Here is a 17760-nt window from a genome sequence, read left to right on the forward strand (position 1 = left end):
TCAAAAAAAAAGACTCTAGGAGGACCACCTGTATGTGACTACATCTACCTTCAAACAAGACACCCTACATTCATCAACTTTAATGGCTTATAGGACTAAAAAACTCATTCGAATTGCTATTGGGTTAAGAGTTAAAGCTTACTTTTAACTTTAAGCCTAAAGATTACTTTATGTGGTAAAAGAAATGGGAGTGATTTTTACCCTTACTTCCATGATGTGTAAAGCAAGACAATTCTGAGAGTATGGGATGCCATTCAACTGGCTCCAACATTCAGCATACATACAAGTTTCTAAACACATGAAAAGACAAAACTCTAAATGGAAAACCCTTCCAACAAACTGCTTCCTGGGAAAACCAAATCCTACCTGATTTCTGTATAAAAGCTCCTTCCTAAGGCTTAGCAAACTCAGCTATACTCAGAAACCTCAACCGGGGTTTAATTTATATTTTGCATAAAAAGCAAGCATCCTTGCTGGCACCATGAACGTGGCACATTGAAGCTGATACCATCAACTAGCAACAACCTCAAGACAGTCTCTCAGATGGAACACTGGCACGATAAAGTTACCTTTGAGTAGATGTACATGAATAATCTGAAACAACAGCCCAATTTTGGGTTCAAGATAAGTTTAGAAGGAATTTCTTGACATGTCATTTATTCTGTCTGACCAGACAGGAACATTTCTTATAATTCAAAACAATCTCCATCTATTTCAAATTCCCCATCTCCTAAATCATACTTTAAAATGTTTCTTTCATGCAGGGGAGCTGACAGATAGCCTCTGAGAACATGACACATGGATTCTGCCTCCATTTTATCCATGCTGAATACTTATGCCATTTCATTTTCAAAAGCTAATTATTTTCACTATTCATGACTTTCTTTAGCTGATACAAATTGGGGATGATTCTTTCCAGATTATTGTAGGAAGTTAAAATAGAGATTTATCCATCATTTTTCAAACTGAATAAGACAGAGCAATGTTTAAATTTAAACTGTTTGTAAGTATCAGACAAATGAGATTTTTAAGCCTGTTTGACTTATAACCTAAGAACACAAATGGTTTTGTCACTGACCACTTTATTACAGTGATACACTTCCAATTTGTCAGCATGCAAATTCTACCATTATAAAAGTACACATTGGCGAGAAAAAAAAAAGAGATATCAAATACTTTTTACCTTTTCATCTCATACTGAAATATAATATCAAATATGATGTCAAGAGCTCAAATAAATCTTTAACTTAACCAAACATGAAATAAGAAAGGTATAGCATCTTTTACTAGGACTATTATTACACTTACCTTAAAATTAGTATGACTCTTACCTTTTTCTGGACTTAGGTTTTTATACACTTCAAGGTCTGCCATTAAATTTAATATTGTTACACATTATTGGCAAGAGCAGTAAAATTTCTCTCTAAAGGCAAAGCCTTTTCCTGATACACATCTCCAAAAAGGAAAAAGGAAGGAAAAAAAAAAAAAAAGGTAAAGAAATCCTTGGCAGACCCAAGAACTTGACTCATGCTGCCCTTTATGGCATGATGAGATCTTCACCATTCAGGCTTTACAGTGTGGAAAAAATAAATCCATGAGATATGATTATAGAACTTTGTCCCAAAGTGAAAAGCACAGCCAGATAAGAACACTGGAAGCATCTGCTCAGGGCTGCCGCTATTGTGGGAATGCAGGCGCTGTGGCTACTTCGGGTATGAGACATGCATGCTTAGTGCAGCGCTTAAAGCCCTCAAGGCATTATGCACATTTAATGTCTGGGAAGTGTAGGTCTTTAAACCATCAAAGAAACCCTCCTCACCTACAGAGGCCATTGAGAAACACTGATTACCACGGTAGTGACGCAGGCTGAAAGCAGAAAATGAATGCACACACACAGAGACACACAGAAGCATACACACACACTCACGGAAGCAAACATCACCCCATTTGAGGCAAAAACAATCCACTAAAAAAATCAGCTACATGTGGTCCTCTACACTGTATCTGAGCCAGTCGGTTTAAGCACATATATATTGACAGTGTTGAAGTTTTTCCTTGATTTTTGTCCTGATTCCACACACAAACATAGCAATGATCACAGAGGAGACTGGAATGTTTCCAACTTAGAATGAATGAGGTTATAGTAAAAAAAAAAAAAAAGGGGGGGGGGGACGATTGGGCAGTGAGGGCTACTTCTCAGGTAAAAAAACATATCCCTGTGAGTGAGGTAAGTAGCATGAATGGGTCTGAAAAAGCCAGTTTTTAGTGAATGAACCAGCAGGTTATCACAGGACAATTCTCCCTCAAGTATACAAAAGCTCTATTTGCATGCTTTAAACAACTTCTTTATAGAGACAGGTAGAGACAGACAGGTAGGTATTTCAAAAGCAATTAATTGACTATAGACCTGCATGTAAGCTTTGTAGCTAGGTCTCTCCATCCTGAACATTAACTCCTGTACTCCTGGATTTCTCTACCTAATAGCGACCCTGCTTACCATTTCTTCTTCCTAGCTTCAGCTGTGACCCGAGACTCCCTGCACCTCTCAGACCAGTGTCAACCCCTTTACTCTATTCCCACCAGGACCACACAACCCAGACAGCTAACCCAACCCTCTACTCTAAGACGCCAAGCTCTACCCCCTTTCCCATTCATATTTCTCCTGGTTGGCATACCTCTTGGCCAGAGTACAAACCCCACTATTTACTCTTAAATATGCTTAAGAAATTTGAATTTCAAAGGTGGGGGGAAGGTACACATACTTAAAATATCCTGCCAGCAAGACTTTATTGGGCATATATACACAATAGCAGTTAAGAGTTTAGGAGCCCATCTGCCTAGGCTCAAATCCCGATTCTGCCACCAACTAGCTGTGTGACCTTGGGCAAGTTACTTAAACTCTCTGCTCTTTGGTTTCCTTATTTGTATAAGAGGCATAATAATTCCCACTTCAAAGTGTTATGGCAAAATTTTAATACCTATAAAGTGCTTAGACTCACATGTTATGTTTTTGTAATTAGTCTTGAAATCCTTTACATCAACCCAGAAAAGCAGTGGATTGCACTGTTTAAATTGAACTAACCAGCATTTTGAACACAGTGGCACCCCAAACTTTGAGATATCTTAGAAATACTCACTCCTGTTAAATAAATCCAGTGATTAATAAATACTTCTTGATAATCTTACACAAAAAGATAATGTTGTTTCCATAGCACAAAATTAGCACAAAGCGATGGATTTCTAGTTCTTTTAGCTTGCTGAACAAAAGCTACCTGAAAAGTAAAAGGCACATTTGGGCTCATTTCCTACTCAATACAGAAAAGAAATGGAAAGCAAAGTGGTCCCAAGTCAGGCTTGGAAATCTCTCCTTTTTTTTTTCTTTCAAGATCCCCCAACACAGTCACATGATGCTATCAGAAGGGATGATTAAGAAAAGGGGAACAGGAAAACTGTTCCTCACCCTCCTCACCTACACAGAGTCTTTTCCTCCCAAAAAGTTCTCCATCCCTCTTGCCCTCAAAGCTCCCTGGAAAAGCTGTTATACAGGTCAGGTATAGACCCAACACCACAGCAATGGGCAGTGCCCTCGGGGTTATCCTGAATGGCCAAACTAGGCACATAGTATGAGCACTCAGCAGGTCCACGGGGCAGATAGCGAGCTTTTAAAAAGCAGGCATGGCCCAAAATATGCATTTGACCCTTGAGAAACACTCACGGACTTTTTAGAGCCCAGACATACCCTCCCTTTATTAAATATCCCATTCTTCAGCAGCAGCAAATTACTTTCTATGCAGCCCATTCGAAAAAAGTCATAAAACAAACACCTATTCTAAGGTCAGCAGAGGCACTGGGTGAATAATGTATCACCCCTGATTACTCCCCCAAGATTCTCCCAGCAGAAGGTCATGTATAATGTCAGGTCTAGGCCAACAGGCTTTGGTGGGATGGGGAGAATGGTGCTTCCTCTGATGGGTCACCTCAACAACTGGATAGTTTAGAATCTTTGACTTCTTACCTAAAACCTAGTTTGAAAAGGTCAGGGTTCTTTCAGATTAGTTCTATCATGGTACTTGGTATATAGTAAATATCTTATAAACCATCACTGCTTTCTCCATTTTTAATCATTAGACCTAATCCGGCATTACCTTTCATGAATCAGGTTTAAAAAAAAAAAAGTCTCTAAGTTCAGCTTCTAAGTTTACAATGAGTGAAGGACTTTAAGTCCCATCGAATGGCATTTTCCTCAACTTTCACATCTGTGTTATGATTTCTTAAAGAAACATCACAGAGTAACAGGTAATACCTGGACTGCAAACTCAGGTGGGGGAAAGTCCAAGATCCAGCTTTCTCCTTTTCTCACTGAGTGGTCCTGGGAAAGTTATGGGGAGATGGGCCAGACAAAACAGGGCACCAAATTCAATCTGAATTTCAAGTAACAGGTAACTTTTTAGTGTAAGTATGTCCCATGCAGGAATTCCCTGGTGGCTCAGGAGGTTAAGGATGTAGTGTGGGTTCAACCCCCAGCCCTGGAACTTGCGCATGCCATGGGCGTGGCAAACAAACAAACAAAAAACAATTCCCAGAAAATGAAAATAGAATCAGAGTAATACAATAAAGTCTAACCTTAAAAAAAAAAAAAAAGTTTGCCCTATGCAATATTTCCTGCATTTTTATTTTTTAGAATCTGATAATCCAGATTATCGAACCCCTAAGCCTCTGAGCCTAAATACCTTCTTCTTAAGGCTAGAGAACCCACCACAGGTATTCGGTAGAGTAGATGAACTAGCATAGGCCAAGGGCCAACACCCAGAGCCTGAACAAATATGTACTCAGTGGCTAGAAGTTAAGTGAACAGCTACTCCTATCACTGGGTCACTATGACATCATTTAATTAAGTCTCATGCTGAAGAGGTTCTACGCTATCTTCTTCCCACACCTCAGTCTCCCCAGTCACATAATTCTGAATCTAGACCAACTCAAGGCAAAAACCTGGCACGTATCTGCCCCAAGAGTTCCAAGTCCAATTAGTAAAACCACCGACACAAATGTGGGGGCCACATTACTTCATGAGTCAATGATTATAAAAGCTGCCATTCACCAAAGACCACTACACTAACATGCCCTTCTCTAAATCTTCCTGAAATTTCTGCAAGGAGATACCAGGGTCCCTGTTACACAGGGAAGGAACATATTCAAGTCGGACAAGATATGCTAGAACAAAGAGTCAACAAATAACAAACTCTAGAGAGGGGGTAAAGAAAAAGGTGCCCTCCTTCACTGCTGGTGGGAATGTAAATTGGTACAACCACTATGGAAAACAGGATGGAGGTACCTCAGAAAACTAAATAGAGAACTACCATATGACCCAGCAATCCCATTGCTGGCATATATTCATACAAAACTTTCATTGAAAAAGATATATGCACCTCTACATCAATCTCAGTGCTACTTACAATAGCCAAGACAAGGAAACAACCTAAATGTCCATCAACAAATGAATGGATTAAGAAGATGTGGTACATACATACAATGGAATATTACTCAGCCGTTAAAAAAGACAAGCATGCCATTTGCACCAACATGGATGGAACTAAAGATTCTCATACTAAGTGAAATAGGCCAGAACGAAAAAGACAAATACCATATTATAGCTCTTATTTGCAGAATCTAAAATATGTACCAGATGATCCTATCCAAAAAAAAAAAAAAAAAAAAAAAAAAAACAGAAATAGATCATGGCCAAGGAGAACAAACTTAGGGTTCCCAGAGGGGAAGGGGAGGGAGTGGGATGATGGGCATTTGCGGGGTTGGGGGGAGGGGGGTTCAGATGCAAATGATTAAATATATGGAATGGATGGGCAATGGGGTCCTACTGTACGGCACAGGAAACTGTTTGTGATTGGGTCACTTTGCTGTACAACAGAACTTGAAGAAACACTGTAAATCAACTATATTTATAATTTTTAAAAACAAATAAAAATATTCAAACCGAAGCCAACTCCAGATCTGAGCCCTTCCCACTGGCTCCATGTTTCAAGTCATGGGAACCATCTGCAAGATTTCAGGCCTAACTTCATAACTCCCCATTTTTCCCAGTTAGAGAATATTCCCACACAATGTCAGAAGCTGTTAGGGCCTCTAGCAAAGGAACACAGAGATATTTAACAAGAAAAATAGTTGGTAAAGTCCAAAATAACCCCAAATTACCCACTCAATTTTTAAAGCATATCTGCAATTTTCTTCACACTGCAATAGCACAAACGCAAGTGGGAAGCAACGGTAGCTTCACTGTGTAAGAGTCTCCAGGTGGGGGCCAGCCACACCCTTCCACAGACCCAGTCCTCTAGGCCTTCACTCAAAGCACTTAGGCAACATGTTGATGGGTGAATTTCACAGGAACTTTCACACACTGCTGATGAATTGTAAATTGAGAGCATGAATTGTAACAAATTTAATGAGAAGTTATCAAGCAAGATGCAGCAAGATTCATGAAGATGTTTGTACTTACTTTAGTCAATAATCATTACAGCTAGAAAGCTATCATAAAGTGATCATCAGAAATATAAAATTATGTACAAGAAGATGTCCTTAGTATCACTTATAACAGTGAATAAATCTAAATGCCTATCAACAAGGGAATGAGTAAATAAAATATATATCCATGCTTTGGAATACTATCTAGCCATTAACAATGTTTTGTTATCTAGCCATTAACAATTTTTTAAGACACTGCAATTACCTAAAAATGTCTGACAATCTATGTGAAAAAGGATCCAAACTAAATATGAGTTTAATTATGTAAAATATATGTGTATAGAAACACAGAATAAAGGACTAGAAAAATATGTGGAAAAGATTAACAGTGGGACCTCCAGGTGTTCTTATTTTCTTCTGAAATTTATATTTTAATTTTTTAGAACTAGCATTTCTTTTATTCAGAAAAAAATAATGTTTTTTAAACTGTAGCCAGTTTAGTAACACTCAACTGGGGAGGAAATCATCCCTTCCCATCTGTGTATTAAAACAATGGAGAATTTTGAGGATTACTAACATTTCTGAAACACTTACTATGTTTCAGGCTCTGCTTCTACCCTTGTATATACCTTATTTAATCATAACCATGTCCCTATGAGTGAATTCGGTATAATCCTTTCTCTAGCTTCAGATGTGGAAACTGAGGCAGAGATAAGTTGAGTAACTTCCCTGAGCTGTCACAGCAAACGAATGATAGACACAGGCTTTGAATTCCCCAAGGCTGTCTCTAGGGCCAGTACCTTTCACCAGATAAGGGAGCACAGAGATCTTAAGCATGTCATTTAAAACCTGCTATCTGCTTTTTCATCTGGAAGCTTCTCAAACAATCAATTAATCAATCAATCGAGCTCAATTCCTTTCAGGAAATTTCACTGTACACTCAACTACACAGGAAACTCCAAATCCTCAAAATAAGTCATACAGCCAAATCACCAAACTACCCAAACACAGGAAACCCCAACAGAATCCTACACATAACACACAAACCAAAAGAACCAGATGAAGGGAAATTCCCAAGTAAATGCTTCAGGGAGATGTTCCCAGGAGAAAAAGCACATTTGCTTCCATAAATTGGGGGGTACCTACCACTGCAGCATTGTCCTATCTGAGCCCCCTGCTTAGCCCCAAGCTGTTCTAGGTCTTCTGAGGAAACTGGACACCAGTTTTTCATCAAAAATCTCCCGAACACTCAGGGCCTTCTCTATTCAACTTTCTGTCCTAAGCAATATCTGACTTTGAGGTAGAGGCAGCACCATCCCATTACTTGGCCTACACGAATTAGAGATTTAAAAAAGAAAAACAACAGAGTTCCCATTGTGGCTCAGCAGAAACAAATCCGACTAGGAACCATGAGGTTGCAGGTTCGATTCCAGGCCTCGTTCAGTGGGTTAAGGATCTAGGTGTTGCCAGGAGCTGTGGAGTAGGTCATAGACGTGGCTCAGATCTGGCGTTGCTGTGGCTCTGGTGCATAGGCCAGCATCTACAGTTTCAATTCAACCCCTAGCCTGGGAACCTCCATGTGTCGCAGGTGTGGCCCTAAAAAAAAAAAGAAAAAGAAAAAGAAAAAAAAAGCAAATAAATAAATAAAAATTAAAAAGAAAAAAAAAATGTAGCTAACCAAAGGTAGAGAGTCTAGCCTCTGAGTATGAATCTGTGGGGTGGCACTGAAAATCTGCTCTGTTTATATTTACAATGGACCCAATTCAGTAGATTAAATCTGCTGCAGTCACTGCAGATTTGGAGTTAAATGGATTAAAAAAAAGTAGAGATCATATATTAATTCAAAGCAGCATAGTACCTGCCTGGGGCCTATTCATCATCAATGCATTTGAGGAAATCACTGTTATGTAAAGCTCAGAAATACTGTCAGGACTAGGCTAAAAAAACTGCTAGAAACTTTTTCATCAGGTCCCATGGAACAAAATGCAGTGCTACCATGCATCCATTTCTAAAGGAAGAGAAAAGGTGTATGTGAAGTACCTGTATGTTCAACAGCAATAATAATCATAATCTCGTGCCCTCCCTGCATACCAGGCATATGTGCTTCACATATTATTGCCAGCAAGAACTAACTGCTAGACAACTCGGTATAAACAAAAACAAACTGCAAACCCAGTATACAACACAAACATCAGCTTAGCGCAGAGAAAGACCTGGAGGTTTCCATCCATGGCTGCTCAACTAATACTGAGAGTGGCGGAAACAAGGGTTTTAGTTAGACAGCAAGCTTAACATGGTTGTTTATTTATCGCTGAAGAGAACAATTATGTATTCTAATGGTATAGAACTTGTCCTATAGATCACAGGTGCTTGCCAAATAAACCAGTTTGGACTTTTCCTACATAAAAAAACTGAAACACATCATGGGCTGTCATTGCTACACATTTTTTAAGCATCTGAATCCCAAAACGAACTGAGTGCACCCATATTTAATTTTGCTATGTTCCACAGGACAGAGATGAGCCACCCTTTAGCCCAACTGATGACTGATTCTTTGAAATGATGCCTCTTTGATGATTTATTGATCTCCCCATTCAAGGCTTTGGGCTTTAAAATAAAATTCTCATTTTCTTGGAAAGACTTGACTATTTATCAGTCATGTCACTTTAAATGTAATAGCTTAGCATAAAAATTTACAAGCACATCACTGTCAGTTTGATAACAATGTCAATATAATTCAAAATAAAATCCCTGGTAGGCTCAGAGCCTGATCTCAGCCTGAGCTAACCACAAAAACAACCGAGACCTCATGGGCAAGATTTTACTCACAAGCCCCATTAAGAAACCTGAGAGCCTGCAGCCAGTGAACATGTACAGCCCTTGAACCACTTTGGGTAGAGGCTCAGGAAATGTGAAAATTCAGTTGACATTTAGGTTTCATGAACTCATATCCAGATATAAATAAAGGTACGGAGACTTTATAAATCAGCATCAACTGTCTGGATATCTACCATCAATTCTGATCAGTGTTAATTATAACATTAACAGAGGGGAATTAACCAGAGATAGGTAGGCACAAGGGAATCTCTAACGGTTGTTGACAGTGACATATATTAAAACCAATATCTACCCTGAGGGCTGAAGCTTTAATTAAATTCTCAAAACTGAAGTAGTGACATATTCAAACTCCCCCATAGCACTCAGGAGGCACTTGTACCCTTGAACAGAGAAGCTCTTTTTCTCTCTGAGGAGGTGAAGCTGGACAGCTAGAGTGTGAATGTCTGGAAGAAACCCTACGTGCGTGAACCCTCCACCTAAAAGAGGACTATTTTCTCATTCAATAACCATGCTTGCATGTACCTGATATTTCAATAGAGGAAATTTCACCATGCTTTACTCTGACATCTCTGGGTGTAATAAAATGTAAATGATATTATCTGCCATGCCTGGCTTGGCTTGGCTTATGGTAAAGAGGGATTTCAATATGTGCTCTCAGATGGGAGGCACACGTGATCATCCTAAGGCAACCGCCTCATCTGATGAAACTAAACCCGAGAACACCACATATGCAGACCGGCTCCATGAGGAATGTAAATATGAAGATGACCATGAGGGGAGAGGAGCAGGGAAAAAGGGAGAAGGAGATTCTAGATTGTGAAACAAACCCCTCCTAAACAAAGCTCTTCTGAGTATAGGAGTTGAGAGCAACTCACATCCCTGGAGTAAGGGAGTCGGTAGCCACAAAAGCTCAGGCCAAAGAGACACCAGCCACATATCTGTAAAGTCTCCCACAGGCCAGCCCAAGCCAAGGTCTGGCAGAGGTGGGGCCCCAAGGGTCCTTCAGCACAGCAAGGGTACCCCCAGCCCCAGCTGGCTTTAGCTGACCTCTGCTTTTGCACAGCTGATCAAAGACCCTCCAGAGGACAGGAGCAGGTCTCCAGGAGAGCTGGACAGACATTCAGACATTAAACCCCTTGAAAGACAGGAAAGGAGATGCCCTGCTCTGAAAAATCTAATCCTATAATGGTTGGAGAGGACATTTTAATAACACAACACACCTTTTAAGGAAAGGATGACCTTAAGTGACCAAGGCAGAAAGACCTCATCCCTCTTTCCAAAAGAAAACCAAGGTAGGAGATGGTACCAACTGCTCTGGTAACAACTGTCATTATGTCACAGTGAACAGACCTATCACCAAAAATCTAATTCCTAACCTAGCTTACACTACAGAAATGAAAAATAAGACTCCTTTGTCTCTTTCTTGATTAAATACAAAGTGACTGTTCTCCCCAAATTCAGCAGTGCATTTTTTACACATATTAATACTTTTCAGTCGCTCTTCTCCAAGCGAAACGACTTTACTTCTTTAGTCTTTCTCCTTATCTTATTTTCCTCAACACCAATCCTGGTTTTTTGGTTTTTGGGTTTTTTTCTAACAGCCATCCTAATAGGTAGGTGAGACATGGCACAGGAAGGACCATAATGTAAGCTTGAGAGCAGGAGTGGTGAGTGTCCTGTTCGCTGCTATATCCCCAGGACCTAGAAAGCACCAGGCCTCAGTGAGCCCCAAAAGGTCTGACAGCAGAAAGAACCAACACAAGATCTAAGATTCCAGACAGTTCTCCAATTCCCAGGCAGAGACTGGGAATAAAGCAGAGCCTAGACCCAAAAGTATGACAGAGGGACTCCAAAAACTGGGAGCATGAAGAAATCAGGTACTGGAGTTATGATATACAATAAGGGTGAATTTAGGGAGGGACCACAGATACTTTTCTCTATAAGTATGAGAAGATTAAATTAGAAACTACTCATAGGCAGTTTCTTTGAGACAAAAATTATCAACTTAGGAAACCTTCCCAAATGACCTTTTAGTTAACACTTAACTCCAGGAATTTAGGATGAAAGAGAGCAATTTTGGAGTTCCCGTCATGGCACAGTGGTTAACGAATCCAACTAGGAACCATGAGGTTTGGGGTTCGATCCCTAGCCTCGCTCAGTGGGTTAAGGGTCTGGCGTTGCCGTGAGCTGTGGTGTAGGTCATAGACGAGGCTTGGATCCTCTGTTGCTATGGCTGTGGTGTAGGCCAACGGCTACAGCTCTGATTCGACCCCTAGCCTGGGAACTTCTACATGCCGCGGGTGTGGCCCTAGAAAAGTTAAAACGACAAAAAAAAAAAAAAAAAAAAAAAAGAAGAAAGAAAGAAAGACAACAATTCTGTGGTATCAGTAAGAAGGTGGAATTCCTAAAGAGAAAAACAGTGAGGACAAGTCAAGCTCAAATTCAGAAATAATTATACATGGTTGGAGGAGAGTTGCCCACATGGAATAGTTGGAAGTGATAGGACGGCCATTGGATATGGAATCAAAAAGAACTAAGTCAATCCTGGCTTCACCAGGTAGCTCAGCAACCTGAGCCAAGTTAAGTACCTGAAAGCCTGGGAGTTTCTGTTGTGGCTCAATGGATTAAGAACCCAGCCTAGTCTCCATGAGGATGCAGGTTCAATCCGGGGCCTCGCTCAGTGGGTTAAGGATCCAATGTTGCTCCAAGTTGCGGTGTAGGTCACAGATGCAGTTTGGATCTGGCATTGCTGTGGCTGTAGCCAGCAGATGCAGCTCTGATTTGACCCCTAGCAGGGAACTTCCATATGCCATAGATATGGCTGTAAAAATAAAAAATAATAAAAATGGTAGAGGAATAAGTATATATGTGCATATAGAGAGCAAGATAAAGCAAACATGGCAAAATATTAAAAAAAATAAAGTCCCTCGAAGCCCCAGTTCCTCATTTCACAGCACCTACAATACCAGATGTGCAAGTTCCCAACCCTGTGCAGAAGTATTCTAAGCAAAACCAGCTACATAATCTGCAAGTCCAGTGTGAAATGAAAACACAGGGCTGTTCCCTCCAAAAAAGTGAATCTCAGCATAGCAAGAGCAGAACATTAAACTAAGCACAGGGTCCTTCTAAGGAACAAATCGCACATATGTGAAGCTGGCCCTCGCCCTAAGAACTTGGTGGGTTATGTGATGCTCTATTTTTTACATGTTTGCTACTCCCCATCTCCCAGGTCTGTTTCCCTGTAGATATCAGCTGAAAAAAAAATTCTTTCAGAGTTCCCATTGTAGCTCAGCAATAATGAATCCAACTACTATCCATGACAACGCAGGTTCAATTCCTGGCCTTGCTCAGTGGGTTAAGGATCCGCCGTTGCCAGGAGCTGTGATGTAGGTCGCAGATGTGGCTTGGATCCCATGTTGCTGTGGCTGTGGCATAAGCTAGCAGCTGCAGCTCCAATTTGACTCTTAGCCTGGGAACCTCCATACGCCACAGGCGCAGTCCTAAAAAAAAAAAAAAAAAAAAAAAAAAAAAAAAAAATTTCTTTAAAAAAAAATCAAATGGCCTTATCAATGTTAAATTTACTTAAGCTGATAACTGCTTATATAAGAGAATATCCCTATTCTTAGGAAATTCACACCAAGGGATATTATTAGCGACAAAGACCTATGACATATGCAACTTATTCTCAAATTATTCAGAAAGAATAAGTGTGTGTGTGTGTAGAAGAGTTACCAAGCACAAAATGATAAAGCAAATGGGGTAGAGGTTAATGGTAAATAAACCTTAGGTAAAGCATATATGGAAGCTCTTTGTTGCACTCTTATTCTTGCAACTTTTCTATAAGGATAAAATTATTTCCCAAGAAAAAGCTAACATAACATAAAGGTCCCATATGAGCTTTGAGGGTAGAAGAGGCAAAGATAGGCAAGACTGTAAGCTCTGTTTAGATAGGGGCCATTTCTACTTTGTTAACTGTTGAATCCCTAGCACAGAACCTAGGTCAAAAAATATCATGGCAGGAGTTCCCTCTGTGGAACAGTCGGTTAGAAACCAACTGCAGTGGCTCAGATTACTGAGGAGGTGCAGGTTTGATCCTCACCTGGTGCAGTTGGTTAAAGGATCCAGTGTTGCTGGAGCTGTGGTGTAGGTTGCAGCTGAAGCTTGGATTCAATCCCTAGCCCAGGCACTTCCATATGTTATGGGTACCACCATAAAAAATAATAATATTATGGCAGGAAGGAGAAAAGAGAGCAACATCCCATGTCCAAACTGGCGTAGGGACTCAGGGCAGGGGACAAATGACTGATGGTTACACTGGTGCTTGGGAGGCAGCAATGGGTTACACCAGAGTAAGCTGCCTCTGTTTAGAACGAAGCCAAGGAATCTTGTGAATGAGGGCACACATGGTGACATGGTGTATACCACACACTGCAACACACTGCCCAGGGCCTTGGCTCTCATAGCTTACTAAGAGTTAGACCCAGCTTAAGACCACCATTTAACCTTCCCAGGTCTCAGGGTGCTTTTCGATACAATCCAGTTCCCAAGTACTTACTGCATTTCTCCCATACGCCAGGCCCTCAAGTCATGTTCCCTGTTGTCTGGAGCCTTTCATTCTAGAAAAGATCTCACAACCGACTGCACTAAATAATTTGAGGTCCTTGAGGTCTTTTCTAGCCCTGAAAATTCTATGCAAAAACTCTGGGGCTTTTTACTTAGAAAATAAGAATGAATATTATAGAATGACTATTCACTAAAGTACTCATAGCAAAAGCACACTCTTTAGGAGCTTTTTTGTTTTTTGGTGTTGGGTTTTTTTTTTTTGTTTTTTTTTTTTTTGTTTTGTTTTGTTTTTTGGTCTTTTTATGGCCCCACGCACTGCATATGCAAGTTCCCAGGCTAGGGGTCGAATCAGAGCTGTAGCTGCCAGCCACAGCCACTCAGAATCTGAGCCATGTCTGCAACTTACACCCCAGCTCATGGCAATGTCGGATCCCTTAACCCATGGATCGAGGCCAGGGATCAAACCTGAATCCTCAGGGGTCGTAGTTGGGTTAGTTACTGCTGAGCCACAGTGGGAACTCCCAAATGCATACTCTCTTAGATGAGAAAATATATTCAAGATGCCCTATGTTTCTTTAAAAAAAAAGAAAAAGGAGTTCCCGTGGTGGCTCAGTGGTTAACGAATCCGACTAGGAACAATGAGGTTGCGGGTTCGGTCCCTGGCCTTGCTCAGTGGGTTAAGGATCCGGCGTTGCTGTGAGCTGTGGTGTAGGTCGCAGACGCGGCTCGGATCCCATGTTGCTGTGGCTCTGGCGTAGGCTGGTGGCTACAGCTCGATTCAACCCCTAGGCTGGGAACCTCCATATGCCGCAGGAGTGGCCCAAGAAAATGGCAAAAAGACAAAAAAAAAAAAAGAAAAAGAAAAAGAAAAATCTGTACACACAGCTAGGGAAATGCTTGAGCACATATATAATTAAGCCTTCTGCCAATAATCAAGTTGATCTTAATTGTCAGAATTCTCGTTCCTTGACTAGTTCACAAAGAGAAAGAATTTCAAAAATCTAACAGAGCTCTGTAGATAGAAAAAACATTACCAAGATAAAATATTTTTAAAAGAAATAAACTGATCAATGAAGGAAATTACTCTGAAGTATAGAGTAATGATTAGTATTAAAATTACAACATCAAAAGTATTTTAATTTTCTGCTCCATTGGTCTTCCTCATTCACAGTCAACTAGCACAAAAATGGTGACAAAGGCTAATTTTGTTAAAGACCTTGGAGGAAAGAAGAAAGGATTGCTCCTTCATGAATACTAACCATGATAAAATAGGAAACCAATAACATTTTATCACTTTATATAAATTAATCTAATTTAGAAATAATTTGGTACCATGATTTATGCAGAATTTGTTATCTAGTCAAAGAAAATTTTTATATTACTAGTATCAGAAACATGGCACCTACAGCGGCCAGATATTAAACATCCCCTCAGATTTATATAATTTAGGAGGAATGGTAAGGGATGGGAGAATCAAAACATTATGGGATTCAAAATGAGCAAAATAAGAGGCATATGAGAATATGATTTGCCAGCTGGGCTGCAATAGGAACATACATCTATGAGAGACGGTCATGATCACAGGCTTTAAGATATTGAGATATTAGGATATTGAGGCTGAATATTTGTCCTTGAAAAACAACCATCCTCCTGATACTGACACAATTCACACGACCTGGACACTCCTAACTATTTCTTGGTTGATACAAAGAGGGACTACTTCCACAACTAAAGGCTATTCATCCATGGCTTTACAGAGCAGCAGCTTTAAGTTTTATTCCTAGAATTGAATAATGTTCTAAACATCCTTTGAATTCATGGAGTCAACACTTTGCCAGATAGTAAATCACTACATAGTGAAATCATTACTTGATCTAAATGCTATATGGATTATATTACTCTGTTTGCAAAGTTCATCACTTGCTCCCCACAGAGAGTTAATAATCATTTATTAGCCATGAAGACACAGAAAAGTCAGTTGGATGGCACCAGGTGGAGAAAGCCCTGTCTCATAGCCCTGCTGCCCTTAGGAATGGAAAAACTGGGGCAATGCTTGGGATCCCAGCCCTTCAGCACCACTGCAATGAATGCTTCATATTCATCTGGCCAACACATGGAAGCACTGACATGCTTTCATGTAAAATTGCTTTCATGTCACAATATTCCAATGCTATAAAGATCTAACCATTTCCAGTAATCAGAAAAATGCAGAGATTTGCAAGTTTTATCCCACAGAAAATCCACTTAGCATTTCATAATACTTAACTTGGATTATAAAGGCCAGCTGAATTGGAATGGCAGAATGTTGGCTTTTAGAATTAATCCTGCTACTAGCTGGTTGGTATGAATATGCCTTATCTATAAAAAGGGAGTGGTTTTAGTCAGAGGTTTATAGTGTTCAGAAGGGGCAAGAAGTAACAGATTACTCTGAGATATGATGAAAGCTAAGGACTTTGTTCTTGGGAGAGTAATACACAAATACATATGCATACAGAGAGAGCTTTTAGAATAACATTTTCAAAGATTCATAATGTCCTAAAACCCAGCTACAAGTTCTGTCCAGAATTCCCCAATGAGATGGCTTCTCAAGTCCTTTCTAATTCTGCTATGCCATGCACCACTGCAGACCAGGGTATTGCTCATATCCTTAACTGTGTCTTCTTCCTCTTTTTAGACATTGGAAGCTCATTCTACATAGAAAATTACCCAGGCATTTGTACCTTCACATCTCCTAGTTGGGAATCTGAGCACTGGGATAGTATTTGAGGTCTTTGCCATTAGCTGTATCCCTCACACATAAGTTTCCAGCCTCTAAACAGATGGTGGGAGTCATTCTCATCCCTCTAACCCCATTTCCTTTGCACCTGTTCCTTGAAGGATAAGGACTAACCCCGCACTCATGAGGAGTCACACCTAAGCCTAACAGGTCTCTCACAGCAGTGCTACTCACACTTTACTGTGAACTCAATCACCTGGAGGTCTGGTGAAAATGCGGATTCCAATTCACCTGTAGGTCCCAGGCAGGGCTGTGAGTACATTTCTAACAAGCTACTAGAGACCATTCCAGAAGGTACCCGCTCTCAGCCCCCATCCATTCCCTAAGTCCCTGTCTCAGTCTGAAGGCAGCTCACCATGGTGTTTCTATGGAGTCCTCTAATTGCCTCTGAAAGGCCTGGAACTCTTAAAACACTCAAAAACAGCCCCCCAACCCCAACTCCCAGTTGCTTTAAAAGAAAAAAACTGTGCACTGCATCACTGCGTCACAATAATGGAAAAACCCTGGATTTTAGAGTCTGACAAACCTGAGTTTGAACACCATGATCTAACAATGTGATTTGTGGCAAAGCGTTTACCACTCTGAGTTTCATCCTAAAACTTATTGAAAGACCTAAAAGGGATAATGCTCATAGAGCAACCAGCACCACCTGTTCTAATGACAACCTTGATTCAGCATCAGCCCTAATGTTTCCTGATGATTCCCCAAGAATATGTGAATATAGAATCTACTGATTTCTCCTGACAAGGGTCTGAACTTAGGTATCTAAACATCAGCCCCAAATTCCTTTTTGTGTTCCCCATATGACTCCAATGTGCAAAGAAGGAACTATCGTGCAAAACAAGAATGATCTGAGAAGATAAGATTTCTCCTTCACAGCTCTCAACTTCTAAAAATAACACAGGGACCCTGAGCATCATTTTTCTCATGTAAAGTGATGCAGGTACATGTCCACGGGGGCTGACAAAGCTTGCTTCCACAGTAAAATGTATGCACCTCTATGAGTCTCTAGGCACCCCTTAGTTTTCCAGGTAGACAAACAAGCACAATTCCAATAATACTCAAGATGAATTTGACATACTCGAAACGATAGTGCTATTCTCCCAATT

General features: G+C 40.3%; 1 protein-coding gene across 12 annotated transcripts in view; it reads right to left on the reverse strand.

Moving 5' to 3' along the window:
• PLCH1 (phospholipase C eta 1) overlaps positions 1 to 17760 on the reverse strand; it is a 242633-nt gene that overhangs the window by 178726 nt on the left and 46147 nt on the right. The window contains exon 1 of one of the 12 annotated variants that reach the window (XM_005669938.3): positions 1332 to 5368. The exons of the other annotated variants lie outside the window; for them this stretch is intronic. Within the exon in view, the coding sequence (XP_005669995.1) occupies positions 1332 to 1374 (43 nt within the window). The 5' untranslated portion in view covers positions 1375 to 5368. Of the gene's footprint in view, positions 1 to 1331; positions 5369 to 17760 lie in introns of those variants that run through there. 12 annotated transcript variants of the gene reach the window in all.

This window comes from Sus scrofa, chromosome 13, assembly GCF_000003025.6.
Source record: "Sus scrofa isolate TJ Tabasco breed Duroc chromosome 13, Sscrofa11.1, whole genome shotgun sequence".
Taxonomy (NCBI): domain Eukaryota; kingdom Metazoa; phylum Chordata; class Mammalia; order Artiodactyla; family Suidae; genus Sus; species Sus scrofa.